This window comes from Rhinolophus sinicus, chromosome 9, assembly GCF_057876585.1.
Source record: "Rhinolophus sinicus isolate RSI-liver-muscle chromosome 9, RSI-T2T, whole genome shotgun sequence".
NCBI lineage: Eukaryota > Metazoa > Chordata > Mammalia > Chiroptera > Rhinolophidae > Rhinolophus > Rhinolophus sinicus.
Window position 1 is genome coordinate 39,556,950 of NC_142509.1, and position 20,981 is coordinate 39,577,930.

A 20,981-nucleotide genomic window follows, 5' to 3' on the forward strand; every position below is an offset into this window, starting at 1 on the left:
GTGCACTTCTTGGTTCTCAGCAAACTGGGCTGATTGAAACTGGTTTGGGTTCCAATTCCGATCAAACTGACCACAAGAGACTGCACGTCACACTCAGTGCAGACCAGGCAACTTCTGCGATGCAAGTCCGTGGTTTTACTCAAGTTTACGGAAAGGATGGGGTTTTCTAATCAAGCAGCCGCATCTCAGCCCAGCCCAGCACTCACCTGCTCCCTTCTCATCACCACTGGCTCAGGGGGGAAAAAAAGGCTAATTTTGAAATGGCCCTTTTGTTACTGTGACAGAACTACCAGAAGGAGAGCATGAAAATCACTGTGCTTTCCAGTCGGGCAACGCTTACAAAACACACGACCACCACGCTGAGGGCGCGTCTTTGACACAACAAAGTTTAGCAGGTTCCATCCAAGAGCACGGGGACTCCCCACCTCACTGCCGTAGGGGGCTCATCACCCCACTGTCCCTTCCTGCTCTTGGAACCCTGTGTGGACACCGGCAGCTCTCACAGGCTTTTGCAGATTTGCAAGACATTCGCGTTCCTTCCAGTGCAGCACAGTGACCCCGTGGAAAGGCCAAATCTTGTCACATCTCCACTTCTTCCCCGTCTCCCTTTCCATAGAGCAAATCTCCCTTGAGGCGCAGCTCCAGGGCTCCCCGCCAGGCCCCTGTGCCAGGCAGTGAGCTCCGGGCAGACCAGGCAGTGCAGCCCCCAGGGCCAGCTGAGGGCTCAGGCTGATGCTGGGTCCGCGCACTGGGGCCTGCGGAGCACAGGGGAGGCAGCTGAGCTCTGACTGCTAGTTGAACAACACAGCGCTGGCTGCCAGGTGACAAACAGGACAAACGCGTGTGGTGCCAGCTGGAGACCAAGGGGCGGTAACTGCCAGCACCCTGGCCCCGTAACACTGTCACTTGTCCCCATGGGGCCCTGGCTGCCAGCTCCACCGGTCCCTGCTGCCCTCCTGCTGACAGACACGCCCACTCAGCGAAGGTCCTGCCACCAGGACCACCCGTTCTATGGGCACGAGGGCTGTGCCCACCCAGATCACAGCTCTCCCCTCCCAGACCACAGTGCAGCTACCAGGCCCTGGAAGCCCCTATCCCAGAGTCCCCAAGCTCACCCAGGTCCGGCAGAGGCATCCTCCCCTGTCTGTCCCCCTCAAGGCACCTGACACCCCTGGTGTGTCCCCCCCAGACGGCAGGGCAGCTGAGGCGAGGACTGTTTGCAGGGCACGATGGGCCGGACCTGGACGTGAGCCTGCGCGTCTCCAGGTGCAACGCCCCGAGGGTCAACAGGAGGGCGGCAGGGCCCTCAGTTCCGGTCAGAACACAGGGCCCTTCACCCAGTCCGGCAGCAGCGAGACTGGCCTGGTCACCGCTCGAGGCAGGAACACAGACACATGGAGGGGAGACCACACAGCACACGTGGTTCCCACGCGGGGCCAGCATGAGAACAGGGCATCTTTGTTTTTCACTTGAGACACCATTCCCATACCACAAAACTCACTCTCTTCCAGTGCACAATTCAGTGCTGTGGGCGTCCTCACAGGCTGTGTAACCATCACACGTTCATCACGCCCCAAAGAAGCCCCGTCCCTGCAGCAGTCCCCCATTTCCCGCTCACCCAGTCCCCCCCCCCACACTGAAGTGCTTCCCCTCAGAGCCCCCGCAGTGTCCCCACATGTCACGGACAGAGCCATAGTCACTTGTGATGAAGGAGGGCCCGTGGGCAGCAGGGCTCCTTGCTCTATGCCTGCACGCAATACCCAGTGGTGTAGGTACAGATGGTGGCACTGCAGGTGGTACTACTTTACTGCGTCACGTTTTAAAATGTTTCCCCACTGACAACCCAAAACATTAAAAAAAAAAGAGGGTCGGCCTAGTGGCTCAGGTGGTTGGCCCGCTGTGCTCCTAACGCCGTGGTTGCCTGTTCGATTCCCACATGGGCCAGTGAGCGGCGCCCTCTACAGCTAAGACTGTGAACAATAGCTCTCCCTGGAGCTGGGCTGCCATGAGCTGCAGATGCTGCCAGGAGCGGCTGGTGGCCACCGTGACCAGTGGCAGCCAGCAAGAGCACAACCACTGCCTCAGCTGGGGGGAGCACAAGGCTCCTAACACCAGCACGGGCCAGGGAGCTGTGTCCTACACAACTAGACTGAGAAACAAGGGCTTGAACGGGAGTTGAGGTGGAGGGGGAGGCAGAAGAAAGGGGGGAAAGTCAGAGAATCCATTCCGCTTAACTCAGTGAGACCAGCAGCGAATGAACCCCCATTATACCGAAGGCCACCCCGGCCCATCAGAACTGCATGAGCAGCGCCCCATCCTGCTCCCTGAGAGTGGTTTTCTGACTTAGCTCGTCTCTTCGTAACAAAGCGCATCGGACATGTGAGGAACAGAGTCCTGCGGTTTGGAAAACGCCTCTGGCCTCCGACCTCCAAAGCGCGGCCTCCCTGCCCAGCGCCTGGCTCAGCTGTGCTTAACATCCTAAGAAGTGCAAATGCGTAACTGGCTTTTCGGAGCGCTTCCAGAAACAGTCGGATGTTGTTCTTTATCGCTTTTTAGACCATAGAGGGTAGAAACAGCCCCAAGAGTCCTGAGTCTGGATGGAGGCTTGGAAAAGAGTTGCGCCCTATTCCTGCTCCTGCACCCGCAGCCCCCCCTCGCGGACCCCGGGGAGTGGGACGGCTGCCCCCACCTTTAGGACCTCTTCCAGGCTCTCCAGCTTGGCTTGCAGCTGGTGTCTGTCCTTCACGGCCGAGTCGCGCTCTCTGGTCACGGTGGTGATGGCGTGGCTGAGCCGAGCACACTCTGCTTTCACCTACAAGTGGGAAGGATGAGAGGACTGTTCACAACACGCGGGAGCGCAGCGCGGGCACGTGTCCCCAGCCAGCACCGAGCACGTCCTCTTTAATTTCTGTTTGGAGAATCCTCCCCTCCCTCATCCCTAGTCATGGATTTGATGGTGGATCCACCCGGGCTGGGGTGAGTACATGTGACCAAGGGCTGGCCAATCAGCACACGGCCTCCCTCTTCATCCCACCCACAGCCACAGGGATTGGCTCAGGACTGGGGGTGTGACCCAGCCTGGCCTGCAGTGTAATCCCATCCCCTGGTAGAGACTGGCTGGGGCGGGGCATGTGACTTAATCGCATCCACAAAGGGTGAGGTGTTGCACTTGTGTAGGAGCCTGGGCAGACTCTCTCTTTTGCCCATTGGACGTGGAAAGCTGAGGACAAAAGGCGGGAGGTGCACCGCCACTTGCCACCATGAGGGAATGACCTGTCTGAAAACAGCCGAGAGACGCAGAGGGAGAAGCAGGAGCCTGAGGACATCATTTGAGCACCCAGATCAAGCTGTGCCTGAAGCTGACCTTTGCCATCCATTTAGTGGGGCCAGCAGATTCCCTTTGATGGCTTGCGCTAATTCTAATTCTTTTGCCTAAAAATTTCACCTGTCTTAAAACTGGATAAAAGTAGTGACAAGGCTCCATATGGACTGGCATGATGGCTTCTCCAGTCACCTCGGAAAGCACGTCCATTCCCCGACTGCAGGCCCCAGGACCACAGTTAGAACTTGCCACACTCAGTCTCTCCTGTGGCATCTTTGGGACAGAGAAGGGCAGGCCGTGGAGAGAAGTTACCGGGGTCTGTTCCCCATTCCTTTCCACTGTGCAGCACACGTTGGCCCAACCACAGACTTCTCATTTCTTCGCCTCCTCGCCAAGTTACATGAATTATGCTTCCATAACAGATGGTCCCAAAGTCATGTTTTTCAGCTACAGAAGTCCTTTCTGTGTGAGACACTTTATGTCCAGAGTGTTAGTTGAACCTGACAATTTCTGTGGCACCGAAAGGAGGGAAGGCACCCACCTGGCCTTCTAAGTAGGACAGGGTCACGCGGATGCTGCTGGTAAGGTCACAGAGGTCTCATCTGCAGAAATACCTTAATGCCACGTGCTCCAGCGTGATGTGAACCTGGGCACAAATCAAATGCTCCCGGTGAAAATGACATGACCTATCTGAACGAAACTATACTCACACTTGAACTTCCCCACCAAGGGGAGCAGTTTGCTGGAAGCTATCACTTCTCACGTTCTATCTAGTCAAGAAACGGCAGCTCGGGAGCAGAGTTTGAAAGCCCCACACACCGGTCACAAAGCGGCCAGCAGCAGCTTTCTGAGATGGAAGTCAGATCTTGCCGCTCCCTGACTGAAACCTCCTGTGGCGTCCATGGAAATGAGAATACACTGACCTCCTGGCTTAGCCTGCAAGGTTCTGCAGCATCTGGCCCCACAAACTGTCTGATGTGGCCTGCTACTGTCACTAGTCACCATGCTTGGGCCACCATGGTCTTCTTCTTGTCCCTTAAACAAGCCAAGCTCATTGCCACCCCAGGGCCTTTGCATGCACTGTTCCCAGTGCCAGCACATGCCCACCCACCTCCATACCTGATCTTGTGAATTTGGCTCCAGCTGGTGCCTCTGCCCTGAGCATCGGACGTCTGGTCACATGAGAACAATGACGCCGCTGGTGTTTACACCACTGAGCTCAGGTCCCTGCTCTACGCAGCTCATAAACCCAGAGGAAGGCGTCCTCTCTGATCTGGTAGCAGCTGATCTGATGGGAAACAGGACTGATGCCTCCAGATAAAACTCTCAATACCCGTCACATGGGCTGAAGTGGGGCTGGCATCTCGGGCCTTCGCTCCACTGCCCCACTGGCCTGGCCAGCCCCGTTGGTGCCAGGAGCCTAGGTGGGGAGACCCACTGGCTTACAAGTCCCCTGGCCCCTGCTGCCTGCTGTGGGAGCTCCACACTGGTCAGTTTCATGAACAGAGAACGCTCCCAGAGAGCAACCCACGTCCCTGTCACAGAGGCACATGCACTAGAAAATTCTCCTGCGAACGAGCCAGATCATTGTGCTATAAAGGAGAAAAGGCCTCAGAATAGCAGAAGGACGTGAGGGACTGTCACTAAGACAGATAAACGGCCCCCTCCAGAAAGGAGAAATGAGAAGGTCTCATATGTCCCAGTGAAGAACCAGGAAGCTCCCCCTTTGTCGTGATGTGGTGGAACGTTAAGAATGGTTCAGTCTTACAGGATTTTGGTTGGTGGCCAAGGAGAACTAGACAACGATTCTCAGGTGTGACCCCTGGTGACGGCCCCGCCTTCCAGCCAACGATACTTAGCCCCACAAATCCCACATGTGCACATGTGTCACACCCACAGTTTTCTCATTATTAAGATAGAAAAGAGGGATGACAGCTGTTCAGTGAGTTGCGTGACTGCTGTTCGTAGCGGTTGTTTGTCACTGGACGCCGAGTTCTGGCCAGCAAGTGAGAGCTCGTAGGTCACAGGCTCACAGGGCACAGGTTTCACGAGTGACAAGGACCAGGCTCCGGAACTCAGGGTGCCACCAGGTACTGCATGCTGCCCGAGATTTTGTCACTGCACAGACACAGCCGTGCATTAACAAGCGGGGACACCAGCCACTCGACTCATTTCTGTGTCAAAATACAGGTTTTGGCAGCAGCAACAGTGGCGCCAGGTGGGAAAGCAGCTTCTAACATTTGGCTCAGTGAGAAAGTCCTCAAACTCTGACCTGTTAGAGGAGCCCCATTTCGGGGGGTTGAATGGGACCCTTTGAACCCAGAAGAGTAAGAAATTCGAATTATTTTTCTGAAATCCGTAAAAAGTTGGGTGTGTGGGCTAGGCGGGCACTGGGCACCCTGTGCACGTGTCCTGCGTCCCAGCACCTGTTTCCTTCCGCAGGGCTGCCGGCCACCCGGGTCCCACCCAGTACCAGACGGCCCCATCTCTGACTTCACAGCTAGGAGGCAGTGGATTCTGGGCAGGCTCTGCGAAGGAGCCCGGCAACACCTCCCCTACACCCGTAATTAACAGTGCTGATCATTAATTCTGCGAAGCTAGCATCAGGGAATTCCCAGCCGTCTCCTGGGAACCGCAAGGGTCCCCTGTGCTTCCGCAGGTCCCATGGACAGGCCCCAGGAAGCTGGGGCTGTGCTGAATTTAATCGAATGCTCTCATTGGCGGCACTCACAAGCCCTCCTGCCCCTTCTATGGCCCCTGGTTACCTTGGGACACAGGGAGCCCAGCCCCAGAGGCGGTCTTTCTGTGTTTCCTGCGGTGACTCTACCACAAAGTGACAAAGACAGCAGAGGAGCAGGACAGAGCTGCGTGGCCCCGCCGTCTCCCAGCCTCCTCTCCGAAAACTGCTCTACTCTGGTCTGCGGTGAGTCACCCACACCCTTACGTACCCGCAGAGCTACGGGGAGGCGGCTCCTTTACTGGGCCTGCAGCCTGTTTGAAAGGCCAGGTGAGGCGGTGGCAGGAGGGGTCCCCACGTGAAGGGAAACATTCATGTGGGATTTTGTGACAACCCTAGGGGCACAGGGCTCCCACCAGCACAGCCAGCTCCCAGGTCCGGGAAAGGGGCCAGGCGTGCGGTGAGGCCTGAGGGCCATGACGCCCGGCGCTGACCAACCCTGCCACGCAGGGGCTGGCTCTGTGCCCTCTCTGCCCTCGCGAAGCTGGAGCCACCTGTCAGGTATGTGAGCCCCGCTCAGGAGCAACAGGAGTGATGGGAGAAGAGGCCACCCGCTCGACACTCCCTGCTTCCAGCTCCCACATCTCACGCCTGGACACCACCTTCATTCTCCATTTTTGTTTCTGTTCAAATAAAAATGCCCCTGGCTTCATCCCGTGCTCCCACCTCAGTGTGAGTGAGTGCCAGAGCCTTTCCTGACAGCAGGTCTGCAAAGAAACGGCAGGAGAGCGTGGGGGCTGAATGCAGAGCTGGGGATGAACCAAAAACACGTCTTTTTAAAAAATGTGCTGAAATATACATAACATGAAACTTCCCCTCTTAACCATTTTTAGTGTCCAGTCCAGTGGCACCAGGCGCTCACATGCTGCGTGACCATCCCCACCACATCCCTAGCACTGTCACCTTCCCAAGCTCTGCCCCATTAGACACTCACTCCCCACGCCCTCCGCAGCCCCTGGCACCTCCGTCTGCTCTCTCGTCTACTCCATGAATCTGACGGTTCTGGTCCCTGATGGAAGCGGAATCGCGCGGTATTTGTCCTATGGTGACTGGTTTGCTTCACTCGCCATCATGTCCTCAGGGTTCATCCACGTTGCAGCAAGTGTCAGCGTTTCCTTGTTTCCCAGGCTGACCACAGCTCCCTCGCAGGGACAGACCACATCGTGGTTACCTGCTCGTCACTGGGGGACACGGGGAGCCCCACCTTTTGCCTACTGCAACACTGCTGTGAACGTGGGTGCCAGTGTCTCCCCAGAAGCCTGCTTGTCAGTCCCCAGGAGCACAGCTGCTCGTCACATGGCCCCTCCCCGCCCTCCCTGCCCCCAGTGGCCTGTTAATGGCGCTGAGTTACCTTGTCCAGTTGCTGGGCCCTTGTGGGAAGAGCTGCATACTGGGGTGTCAGGCGACGCGTTCCCTGGGTGGCACACTCCTGTCCATCCTCCTAGGACAGAGGAAAGGGTGTTGTGAGATGACCCCAGCTCACCAAGTCCCCGTCAAGCACGGCGGTTAAGAGTCTGAGCTGAAATAAGACCTGGGTGGGGCGTGACTGCAATTCCCACGCCCTGTGCTGTGGGCTCGCTTTCCTCCTCCTTCCAGGGCTGTAGTCGTATTCTATGCAGTGGTAGTAACGATACTGCACAGTGATGGCCTAAGGATACCATAAACGGGAGTAACGGTACTTTACAGTGATGAGCTAAGGATATAATAAAATGAGGTCAGCTGCTTAACCTGATGAAATCAACCGTTTCAAGGGAAAAGCTCAGGACCCAAACCCAGTCCGGAAACTGACCCATGACGTCACCGCAAAGGGAGAGCGATGTCCACACGTCACCCCAGTGCAGTTCCCCCAACTCAGCCCAAGGTCTACTAGCTACACGGGTCTCCCCACTGCGAGAGGCCAGTCACACTAAGATCTAGCTGGAAGGCAAAACCACCCCCCAAACACCCCCCCCAATGCTCCAAGAGCCACAAAACACCCGAGCGGACGCCCAGGCGGGTACAGAAACGCGCCCCCTCATCAGCACAGAAGCGCCCGGGAGGAGTGACCATGCCCGTCTGCGCCCGCCAGCCCACGCAGACACGAGCACCTCCCTTGTCCACACGTGGTGTTTACCCCCGAAACAGCCCAGTAGTGGTGCAGCCGTGGTGACGGACTGTGGCCCCGTCCCGTTGGTAACAGGCATGGAGGCCACTCTGACGTGCGTGTCCTTCGGGAACATTCCGAGGATGCCTCTGCTCGCTCGTGCTGCTGCGCTAACGAGCCAGAGACGAGCGGGGGGACTTACCCTGGACGCACGCATCGCTGCCAGTGCACGGGCCGGAGCAGCCCACCCAGGGAGCTGTGCCCGCTCCAGCTGAATCGAGCCCGTCTGGATTCATCAGCAGCGCCAAAGGAATGTCGCCAAGCGAAACACAGACCACCTCATGGACCGGCCGCATGCTTGAGACCACAGGCCCCCAAAGATGTGGGCTGGCAGTTGCAACATGACAAAATGAGAATCTCCCAACAGGCGCGGGCGGCACTACTGTGACAGTTCACAGGAGGAGGAGGACGACGGCGGCTTTGATATAATCTGACACTCCTGTTATAGCAGGGCTGGGGACGGGGGTGGCCGGCCACACGTGCCTCGGCTCACAGGTGCACACACACGGCTCTGCTGCAGTGGGGCTGACACCTCTGGCTTCCCTGCTGTCGTGCGACACTGTTGACCGCTGACCACATCCGTGCCCAGGAATGGGGTCTGACAACATACGCCCACCCCACGGCCAGGAGCGGGGGAGCCAGTGACTCACGCCTCACAGGACAGAGCCCGCCACTGCGTGGAAACACCCGCTAGCTCCGTCCTCCGGGCCTGAAATAACAACGGCGACAGGAACTGCTGTGCTGTCCATAGGCTCCTTGGGCGTTTCAGAGGAAACAGTTTTGAGTCTCAGATCCTTTACATTTAAAGCCACACAAAAAGGGTTTAGGGTTTTCCTAGTGGACGCACCCCGAGCCGGCAGCTCCCTGTAAGAACCCAGACGCACAGTTTGCCGACTTAACTGTCTGCAAGCACAACCATCACCCAGACAGCAGCGTCCAGAGGGGAGGACCAGCCCCGGCAGCTGACCAGCTGGTACCTGCATCCCTGACCCCACCCCACCCCCAAGGGGCGGCTCCGGCAAGTGCAGGGAGGGAGACTTTGATATCCACTCATCTGCACTAAGATAGTCGAGCAGGACGGCCTCCTCTGCGGTCCCATCTCCTGATCAGCAGACTTATGGGCAAGAAGCACATTCTGATCAGGGCAAGGGAACAGGACAGGGGCTGGGGCAGGAGCTGGAAATTCAAACGCCCCAGGGAACAGCAGGTGACTACGGCGAGCTCGTCCAGACAGAATGTGCCAGAGCGACGGGAACCTGCCAGGTGCCTCACGCTGGGCAGCTGCAGCCCGTCCAGCCAAGTGGCGCCGTGTCGGAAGGGAGCCCAGCACCCCAGCTCTGCTAGGCCTCCAGGAACCTGAACGCTGGGTGTTTACCTGAAATAGACCTGTTGCTAAATGTTCGCTCTTAATTCAAATAAAGACACATGGCATGTAGTCCCTCCCATAGCAAACACGTACACAGGACGAACTGGCTTAAAACGAACTGGCTTAAAACAGTTAAACACGAGGTGTGGTCCACGCACACAGTGGGGCATCACTCAGCCACAGACAGGAGTGGAGCGCTGACACTCGCTGTGACGTGGAGGATGCTGAGTGAAAGACGCCAGGCAAAAGGCCACAGACTATAGCACAATACAAAGCATCAAAAACAGGCACATCCACGGCAGGAAGCAGCGGGCGCTGCCAGGGGCTGGGGAGTGCCTGCTGCCGGGGACAGGGTTTCCCTTGGGGGATGAAAGTGTCTGGGAACTAGACAGCGGTGGCGGTTACACAACACTGGGAGTGTGCTAAGTGCCACTGAGGGTGCTCGGTGAAAAGGCTCACTTTACATTATATGAATTTCGCCTCAACTGAAAAGAAACTAAAGATGCCGCCCAGCCCTCCAGCAACGGAGCCGGAAGTGCTGTAAGGGAAGAAGACGCAATGCCCCACGCCCGTCTCCATGAGCCTGTCCTGTGGAAAGCACCGCCCCTCACTGAGTGCCGCTTGTGACAACTGGACCCCCAGATGCAAACGACCACGGCATGTCACTGTCAATCGGTGGGTGCCAACCTTCCCCAGAGCCAGAGGGAAAAGCTGGCACTTGTGAGGTGTATGTCCAGTGCGGCTCCTGCCACGGCACTGCCACGTCCCCCTTTCCTAGCTGTGATTTCGGCACAACTGCTGGCTTCAGGACTGAATTTCTGCCTCACATGAGCCTGCCAGGTGCCGTACACCACATGCAGTGAACGACAACTTGTGAGTTACAGCCCACCTCCTCCCCAAAGCACCGGGGATGTCTGCAGTGAGGATACCTGTGCAATAAGGCGTCAAGAATAATGGTGGGACAAGGGAACAACACGCAGGAAAACTCATCGCAGGAAGTCGCAGAGAGTTTTGTCACCCTTGACAGGGCACCCGCAGAAGCTCCGGGCTTGCCAGCTATTAACGTGCGAAGGAAAAGTTCTCAGGTACAACTGTCAGCGTGAAGAGGGAGCCCCCTGGGACCCTTCTACAAACAGCAGCAGCAACAACAATTTAAGTGTCTGTAAACACACGTGCGCTTTTCACGAGATGATTTATCATCTTGTTACAAAACGCCACTGCCTCGTTCAGCGCTGCAGAATCCTGCTCTCTCCTTCCAACCCCGGGGCTCCCCTTCAGCACATTTCAAATTCTTGATCATGGAAACCATGAGTTACATAAGCAAATGAAAACAGGGCTTCTACAAACTGGCCCAACGAGGCAGAGTCAGGCTGCAAAAACTCCCACTGCAATGACATGACAGCGTCTGCACCTTCATTTATTTGGGGTGCAGCGACCAGTCCCACAGCCCACCCCTGATACCAGAGCCCTAACGTGAACATTCCTCCCGGTCTGCCCTGTCCAGTACATTCACCACCAACCACATCGGCTGTGAAATTCCCCTCCTGAGTGCGGCTGGGCTGGAGTGAGCGACCTGCTCCAGAGACGAGAGTCTGGCAGAGAAGGACAGTGACGTTGCAGTGGAGACGCCTGGCCACCCCCCTGCTCACGGCCAACGTCAGCAGAGACAAACCATGGTGGCGTCACGTGCCCCTGGCCAGGACGCGACGAGAAGGCCACTCCATCTCTGTGGGCTTCTTCCCCAAAGCTGCAACCTCAGTCTAGGCGTGAGAAGACATGGGACAACGCCAGGCTGGGAGCGCCGTCACGCACACAGCAGGCCTCTTCCAAATGGTCAGGTTACAACACACGCGGAGAGGGGGCCACACTGGGATTCGCCGCGGCCCACACACCCCTGTGGCTCCCCAGCCCCGAGGGTGACGAGAAGGGCAGCTGTAACTTGTCACCACTGGTGCTGTTCTAGTTCTCGCGTTGTGAACACGTTCTGCCACAGACACTGAGAATGGAATCTGTTTCTCGTGCCTGAGCATTTTCTATCATGTTCTTTTTGTGTCTTCTGGACTCCATTCTGTGAATGGAGATGATTCTGTCTGTTTTCCTCTTATACAGCAAACCTCAGGACGGCTAAGCCGCTTTAGGAGACAATAAAAAGACATTCTTGAGCATGTGTATATGCTTATGTAAAGAAATCTCCAAGCCTTGACTTTCTTTAGTATCACTTATTACAGTTGGTTTTCTAGCCAAATAACGGGGAAAACCATCCCTTGACCACAGTTGAGTGGACTGTTCGGAAAGCCCCACCCTTGACTTATTAATATAAACTTCAGGTGTAACAGAGACCAAAGGCAGACTGTTTTCTCATCATGGTATTTCGTAACTGTCAGCAGACTTACGAATTATTCATCGAAGGTCTACATTCCACGCTAACACTGGCTGCAGAAAGGCATTTCCAACAGCTCCCACTTGGAGGCCGTGGACATAATAAATAAACCCAGCAGAAGAAACTGCAGCCTGGCAGTGGGGTCTGGGAGAGGAGAGCGTCCCGGGGACAGGGCGGGATGACGGCCTGCTGACTCTCACGTCACCCCAAACGGGGAGGATGCAGGCCACGGCCGCACCTTAGCTGTTCCCCGCTGGCCCTCAGTCACTGTCCTGATGCCGGGGCCTCCTGCTCCCAAGCATTCCTTGGCTTTGCTCCGCAGTGAGGATGGAGTAGAGAAACTCACCACATTTAAGAAATCCCCATTTACGTTTCTAAGAAGGAAGCCTCTGCCAGGACCTAATCCCTGTCTTAGGTCTCCTTCCTCCGCCTTTATTCTGCTGTTACGATGCCCAGACCTTCCTGTGTAGCAGCTGCTGTAGCAAAGCAACGTGCGCTGCTCATGGGCCACTGTCCAAAAACCACCCTCACTGAAAGCATGAACAGAAATAACAGAAGACGAGGAAGCCATGCTTCACTTGTGTTACAAAAATAAAAGCTTGGATGTGAGTCACAGACATGACTCTGGAACACGAAGGATGCAAATGACGGAGTGAGCTGAGACGACCTTCCTGGCGCTGTAAGTTCTGGGCTTCCACTTTTGCCACCACCTCCCGGTCCTATCTCTGTACACAAAATGCAATGGCTGGTTTGTTATAGATCTTATTTCAATGCCTTTCATCGCAAGTCCATAGCCGAGGCTAAGATCTGTGTCTCCCTGTCTATTAGACTGCAGAACGTTTTCAAGTGACCTTCCTGTTATCTCCATGAACACGCCCTAAGAGGCCATCTCTGATCTCTCCTGGGAAGGCTCACATCCATCTTATCACCTGGGCTTCGTTCAATCAGGTGAGACCCCTCGAGGAATCGCTCATGGTTGGCAGCTGTGTGGTGAGGTATTTCTCAGAGGATTTCTGCAAAACTGACTGGGTGCCAATGATTCTGCAAAAGCATCTCTGAGAAAATGTCCATATCTTGTGCTAATAATTTCACTTCCCCCTAATTAATCAACCCCAGGAAACATGTAAGAAATGCCGACAGAGTGCATTTTATTCAGCATGATCTCCACTGGGGGAGGACAGGCCAATTCAAATGTGTAACCTAGGCTGGTGGATATTTTGTCTTTTTCTGTGGAGCTGAACCAACAGTGAGCATCTTCGAGCCTAAATAGAAATGCCCTCCAGCACACAGACTCAGCCGGCCCGATGCCCACCCTGGGAGCCGACATGACAGTAGTTTCTAAATTAATGTGGGAACTACAATGAAGAGACAACACACCACACACTGGCAAAGTAATCCCAACACTCCTTAGAAAAAGTGTCGCCAAGATTTACACTTAGAGCAAAGGCAGAGAAAGGCTAACTGTGCTAGGGAGGGGTGTCTGCTGCCTCAGTTGCCACTTCACACAATGCCCATGTAGCGATAAGTGCCAATAGGCTGGGATCAGACCAGGGAGGGACGTGAATGCCGGGAAGAAAATCGATATTAACTGTGTCGCCTCCCAGGAACCTTACAAGACGTTTCCCAGGATTTAATTCATACATTTCCCACTTCATCTCTCCTGCCTGCGTTCATGCGTGTAACATGTCCACAGGCACTCGGTTATTACATGAGATGTGTTAAATACAAAAATAAACAAGTTTTTCTTAGTTTGTTATTTAAAAACTAATAGAATGCAAACAACGATAATTTTGTTTCTATGTTTGTTTTTTCTTCTTTTATTGCTTTGGCAAAGGCTGCTAGTCCAACAGTGAACGACAGACGGCAGGCCCAGTGATCAGCTGTTCATGTCCAATTCACAGAAGTATGTATTCCTGACAAAAGGGAATTCATAAATGTGGTACAGGAAGATGGGACCAGAGAAAACCGAGCAGGGACTGAACATGTGAGCACAGCAATGGGTCACCAGGGTTGCAGAGACCTGGTGCACGCTTCCAGTAAGAGTCCCACTTACAGGCAATTCTTCCCCACGAAATCCACTTACCTGACAGGATTTTATTCATCCATTAAAACCCCACATACCGAATGACCTAGCAGTTTCACTCAATGTTAGCAGCAACTATAAATTACAAGCTTAAAAGAAAAGGTTCCAACTGACAGAAGTGAGTTGTTTCAATCCCACAGGAACTGCGTGAACCGTTAAACTGCCGTGAAAGGCGTTTCCGAGACACAGGTTGCACGGGACACGGGCTGCTGTGCTGACCGCGGCTTCTACGCCTACACGGCGTGTCCATGGCTCGCTGCTCTGCGTGGCAGTGGCATGAGATCAGTAAGAGCGCTTCTCGTGTAATAAATGAAACCCCACCAACCGACCCGTATGTTCTAGTGGGGAACGCACGAAGCCTGCATCTCTGAAACACATTTTGCTGGCTGGGGGGACGAGGAGCGGGCAGTGTACACGGGCTCCGTTAAAAATACATTCTTTGTGGCATTTACATAGGCAAAGCTACTGCTGACACAAATTATCTCTTCTTTCCAAAGTTAGGACAAGATTTGTGTCCAAAATGTAATGGGAAATAACAGCAGTGAAGGTAATGGCTAAACCATTAGAGCATTATTTTCAAAAAATAGGACACTAAGCATTCTTTTCCAAAATACTACGCTACTGAAATACGACATCTTAAAAGCTGCCAGGGAGCTGATAAGGAAACCGACATCATTTATCCTGACACAAGGAATTAATACAGCAAGGTCGTATTTTCATAACGAACCGCCTTGTTGATTCTGTCAGTTTAATATAAAAATCAGTAGACAAATCAGCGATTAAAAGGTATCACATTGGCTTGTGTCTGCACTGATGGCTGAAACTGATCAGAAACGTGACGGTGACCCCAGCACGGCTGAACCTCTGTGCCCTGTCCAAGGTGCTGATTAGAAGAAGGCCAACCCCACTCCATCCTGCGGCAGCGGTTACGGCTCCGTAAATGGTACAAAGCAACTCCGATTTGGGGGAAACACAGAGACATAAAGGAGAACAGATGTGTGGCCAGCTCCACACCAAAGAGGCACTGACAGGCTGTAAGTAACAGTAGTGTTACAATACTGAACGCTCTCTGAATGCCTGCGTGCTGGCTGCTGCGTGACAGTTACATTTTCTCTTGAACATTTACAGTAAAATTATTATCCCAAGTTCAATATGTGGAATTTTAATGTTAGGGGCTTGATAACTTGACCCAGGTCACAGAGCTACCAAGTGGTAGTTTTGGGACCTGAGCTGCAATGTGTCCTTCCCAAACTCTGCCCAGGGTTAGGAAGCTGCGAGGAAACTGTACTTGGGTTCACTCAGTCAGTGGGGGAACCTGAGGGTACTGGCAACATGTGGGACTTAGGGACTCTGGACTTCTGAGGTCACAGCGAACGTGCCAGGGAGGGACACACCCAGCAAACAGTTCCTGTGGGCCAGCTGTGTCCCAAGTTCAGTGTGGGAACCAGTGACAGTCTGTTACCCCACTGATCTCGGGAAGCAGAGTTTAATGGAGACAAAAAGGGGAAACACATGTAATTACCAAGGACAGGGAGTCTGGGAGCAGATACAGACCCGCTTCCAAACCGCGTTGCACCTCTCGCGACCTGTGTGGTCTCAGGTCAGTCACAACTCCCGTGAGCTCTGGTTTCCTCAGTTCTCAGCACCTCGTAGGCCTTTTGGGCACAAATGACATACTTCAGATTAAGTGCTGGCTACAATGCCTGGCCCATGGCAAGTGCTCAGAAAAATGCTACCATTCTGTCCCATCATTCAAGTGTCTTTAGTGACTCTCCTGAGATCAGAAACCACCTGGGAGGGGAAGGCTGTAAGCGAACGTGAAACCTCATGTTTCTGGTTGTGGAAACGGATATAACACATGGTCCCCCTACGTGACCCGGTTACCCTCACTCTCAGGATTCAGGAGGCTTAAGAGTAAAACTGAAAATGAGAGACACCGGCGAGGGCACTGTCAGACAGAATTCCTAAAGATTTACTTTATTCATGGGAATGTTTACATTCATTTACCATGCGCTGTTCTGAACACTTTATAAATATTAATTCATTCAAGGCTCACCATGAATATAAAGTCGGTGCCACCATTGCCTCCACTTTGTGTAAAGACAACTGAGGAGACGTGTGTTGAATGGCTTGCCCAAGGTCACAGGCTGGGACGTGAACCCAGGCAGGTGGCATCTACCCGCTGCCCTGCACTGGCTCCCCCTGCGAACTCCTGCCTCAGTTAGGACAAACCAGGAAACCACGTCTGCTGACCGCTCCTATTCTGCATGAAAGGCGAGCAGGAAAAACACCTCCATAAGCCCCTTTCAGCCTCTGGCCATGGCAGCTGTTGGACAAACTAAGGGCCAGTAGGGTTTCACTGACGCACGCTCCCTGACCTGGGTCCTAAGTGCAGCTGGGCACTCGCCGCTGCGTTGCGTCTGAGGGCAGAGGTGCGATTACATTACGGCAAAATACATGAAGGGGCAACTGACAAAAGTGTAAGTATCTCTATTTCCTAGAAAATGTTTAAATGTCTTAAAATTTAACAAAGGACCTATCTCGGGGTAGCGGGGCAGAGGTGAGGAGAAGCAGCCTCACCTCTGATTTACAGGAGGCATTTTTGTGATGTTTTTATGACTCTGACCTTGGACAGATTTCTATATAAACCAGCAAAGACACAAGGCTGCTCACCCAGAAGCCAGGGCCACAACCCAGAGGCGGGGGGCTGGCTGAGCCCCACAAATAACACTCCACATCTGGCAAAACGTCATGACCGTCTGGCTCGTTTTGAGCCGTCACCATAAACGGCCAGCTCACAGAGGCCCCCTCAACAGCCAGGCTCACTGCAGAGAGGGGGACACAGGTGGCTGTCACGGCACCCGCAGGGACGCCCTGAGTTCCTGGGCCCCTTGGACTCTGGAAAGGAGCCGAGAAGGGGAGCAGAGCCCACAGCACTGTGTCTCATTCTGCTTCCCAGCTTCGAGCGGTTCTGTTTGAAAAGCAGGTTTTTGCTGAGTATTTTTAATCGCCCGGTGGCATCCATCTGCACTCTGGTGGCTGAATCTCCATTACAGGCTAAGGGCTGAGAAGCAGGGAAACAAGCCGCCTTCTCCACGATGTTTGTTCACACAGCAGCACAAAAGCCAATATAAAAATAACAGGTAATGAAATAAACAGGAACCACTTATTTCCGAGTTGTAGCCACACAACACTCCAATTTTACTGGAAAAGGGGGAGGAACCAAGGTACTTCCACACTGGATGACCTTTTAAATACACTGCTTTTGCTGTCAACAGAGAGTAATACAAATCTAAAAACGTGCACTGGAGACAATGTCCTTTCTGTCCAGCATCTTGTCAAATATCTGCTCTGAATGAGAACCACGCAGTGGAATCTTCACCAACAGAAACTGTGAAAGCCGGAACTGCCCACACCTATAACGTGGGTAGCTGGGTACGGGCGCGTATACACGGCAGGAGAGACCAGAAAATACCCTGAGAGGTAAAGGGACTAAAAGAAAAGGGAAAAGTGAATACACAGAACTGTGTCCAGATTCCACTTGCCGACAGAACAGTGGTTCGCTTTGGGAAAGTCAGAAACACAAAATGCTACAGTCTGGGAAAGCCAGAATTCTTTATAACAAAGGGAACTTTCAAAATATTTAAACTGTTGAAAATTTTGTAAGAATGTATCATACAATTATCCCGTAGATTCATGAGAAACAACGGTGATTTAAAAACATACAAACAAGTTTGTAGACCTGAGTGAGGTGTTCGGCCGTGGGGGCTGATACACGCGGTGCCGTTGTAAGGAAGTGCCCTTGTCCCACAACAAATCTGTCACTGCTGATAAAGTGTGTTTCTGTTGTCATGAATTAGGGTTCACAATGTCACTGTGACGGCCACTCATGTGCAGCTGGTCTTCTCTGGGGGGACGCTGTCTCTCATTCAACTCTCCCCCCATCCCCATCCCACTGTCAGCAGGGGCCACTAGGGGGACAGGAAGGAGGAGGGAGAGGTGTCCCCTCAGGCTTCCTGTCACTGTGGTCCCTGCACGGGCACTTAACTGAAAGGGGCACATCGTTCCAGGGCAGCAATTCCCTCAGGGCTCTGGGTCCCAGCCCTAATACCCCAGCCTCAGGGTGCCAGCCACTTAGATGTTTAATACCCGGCTGCCTGTTCTGTTGAAATACTTGCGTGGTCTCTGTCTCCTGACTCAACCCCTAGCGATACACCCATGTCCTTCAAATAAGGCTCAGTCTCCCTCACCTGTGCCTCGGAGCCCTTGTGTCACCATCACCTGCCACACGTCACAGAACAAAACTAAGAAGTGCTGTCACGGAACCATCAGATTGTCGTGTTCCCCCCAAAAGGTTTCCAGTGATTTGCCATCTAACGTCAAGCCGGCTGCCCTCACACGTGAGTGAAGCATCAGAAGCTGCCCCGGGCCACCTGTCATAAGCGAGAAGGTGCAGACTGCATGGCCGGGCCTCGCGTCCCAAGCAGAGTTCACCAGCCAGCCTGCAGGGGGGGAAGCCGGGAGATGTCGGGGGGGGGGGGGGGGCACAGAAGCCGGAGAACTGCCTCTCCAGAGCGCTGCTGTCCCGGGCTCCAGCTCCTCAAACACCTGCACCTCTAAACAGAAAGGAGCCCAAATCTGATGGCCGGGCTTGGCTCACTGGCATTGCTGCCCAAGTCGGCTTCAGCATGGCCACAGGTGTCATGGTTCCCATGCGGACCGGGGCCCGTCCCAGGCAGCAGGAAACTTGTGAGCAGACACTCAGCCCTGGATCCTAATTCCTTCAGCCCAGTTGCAGAGGACGCGCCCCTCCCCTCACCCCCTATCCCCCCCCTCACACACACACACACACACACTTGCTGGGAAACTCAGAAGCAAAGGAGACAACTCTGCAGCTCCCACAGCAGCCACTGCACCCAGGGGACCTGTCCCACTAACAAGCCCTGGTGCGACTCCATACGTGCTGCCTCCCGGGCACTCAGAGCCGAAGACGTTGCTCTGGACCCTGTCTACAGCCTCCCAGGTCCCACCACACAGCCACGTCTTGTATAAACACACTACTTGGCAAGCTCTTTCCTGCAGCCGGGTGAGCTGGGCAGAATCACGCGCGTGCCAAACAGGTGTTTGCTGAGGTATAAAAACTTTCTGGACAGGAGGCGTCACGCAACGAGAAAACCACGGAAACTCCTGGGGTCAATACCCCCTCCTCAAACAGCCGGTCTCCACACCTGAGCCTCCGATTAACGATGGGACACCTCTGCCACCTCCTTCCTCGGTGACCGCACACAGCTGCTTGGGCAGGTGTCCCTGTGTGTTGTGTCCTTAGCTCCATGAGTACAATCTCCCTCACGTCAGCACAAGTGAGGAAGGTCTGGAAGCCTCCTGGGCAGTCAGGCGCGGAGGCCTAGAACACGCTGACCCTCCGGACACTTGGTCAGCCTCCTCCGGTCCCTCCCGGGTCACTGGTGAGGCTCAGTGACCCTGATCCCAACCTAAAGGGCAGGAGCCGACACCTAACGAGACCATTGGAGGGAACCTTCCAGGGGAGAGCAAAGCACCTCCCGCTGGCCACCTGACCAAGGGCCCCCAGGGCTCTCTCTCCTTAGTCGCGTGCCCCCAAAGCTCCCTGCGTTCCCCCGACTCTCCTGAGCAAGCCGGGGCGCAGCCACAGAACCGACAGCTGCTCTTCCTCCCCAGCGAGGACAAGACTTCAGTCTGTAACCTGGGCACAGACGCTGAGCCTGGGCGTTTAAAGGTCTACGGAAGGGTTTAGGTAAATGCACTTGACCCCAAACAACAGATGTTTGCAGTAAATACGTACAGTGCTGTATTTTCTCTTCCAAATGATTTCCTGAATATTTTCTTTTCTCTCGCGTACAGAGAATATAGTACAGAATACATGTAACATACCAGACATGTGTTAACCAACTATTTATGCGTCCGGTAAGGCTGCTGGCCAGCAGGCGGCCATTAGTAGTTACATCTGGGGGAGTCAAAACGTATACGTGGATTTTCTACTGTGTGGGGGGTTGGCGCCCCCAACCCCTGCACTGTTCAAGGGTCAACTGTACTAGGAAAACTCAACCCGAGTCACATAATAAAAGTAATGACAGCAGTGACATGGGCACAGTAATGGTTAATAGGAGCTGGCTTTAAGGAGGCGGAACAGTCGACAACCAGCAAATACTTACAGAGCACCTGCTATGTGCTGGGCACTGCTGCAGAGGCAAGAAGCACAAAGCTGGGGGGACACGGGGAGCCGCTGCCTGGTGGGGCCTGGAGCAGCCATGTTGCAGAGACTGACAAAAAAGTGCCATCTGGGAGAAAAGTCATCTGCAGTCATGTTTCACATGTGAAGTGAGTGGCCCGAAGGGCTTAGTCTGGGAACCTGGGGACACCCGGGACGAGGGAGAAGCTGGTGTGGGCGTGACAGCGGGAAGGCTGTGACCACAAGTGGTGAGACATCCCACATTCCACGGCCGAGACGTGCTTCTCCCCACACTGCTCGGCCGCACGCGGCTGTGCCAGCCCATAAGGAGCCCAGGGCCTCCCACACAGCCGGAGGGGAGAGACAGGTGCCCCCACCTAGGAATCCAGCAGGAAGCACACAGGCGTGCACGTGCATATAAGGCTCACAGAGCACAGGGAAGGGAGAAAACAACTCAGTTATTGATTCGGGGTAGATCAGAACATTTATTTAAAACGTTCTCGATTATTACTGGTACAATACTTTGACAGACAGCTCTGTGCGTGCGTGTGTGTGTGTGAGCGTGCGTGTGAGTGTGTGCGTGTGTGTGTGTGTGTGTGCATGCGTGCTGTCCCCCAAGAGCTAGGGGAAGCACATCAGTCAGCCAGTGGTTCTTGGGATCCAGATCCGCTCAGACATCAGAATGCGTCTCAGACGAGTGTTTTCACCCTGGGCTCCCCACTCTTCTCGCAGCCTGGGACCT

General features: G+C 54.3%; 1 protein-coding gene across 18 annotated transcripts in view; it reads right to left on the minus strand.

Annotated features, from left to right (window-relative positions):
- RIMBP2 (RIMS binding protein 2) overlaps positions 1-20,981 on the minus strand; it is a 124,862-nt gene that overhangs the window by 54,855 nt on the left and 49,026 nt on the right. For 5 of the 18 annotated variants that reach the window (XM_074321025.2, XM_074321032.2, XM_074321023.2 and 2 more), the window contains 2 exons: positions 7,411-7,500; positions 2,690-2,812 (listed from right to left, as the gene is read on the minus strand). Coding sequence is in view for 11 of the 18 variants with exons in the window: in XM_074321020.2 (XP_074177121.2) it covers positions 2,690-2,812; positions 7,411-7,500; positions 8,345-8,359 (228 nt within the window). In the remaining 7 variants the exon portion in view is untranslated. Of the gene's footprint in view, positions 1-2,689; positions 2,813-3,863; positions 3,969-7,410; positions 7,501-8,344; positions 8,747-20,981 lie in introns of those variants that run through there. The other 13 variants (XM_074321018.2, XM_074321019.2, XM_074321021.2 and 10 more) reach the window with 10 other exon arrangements.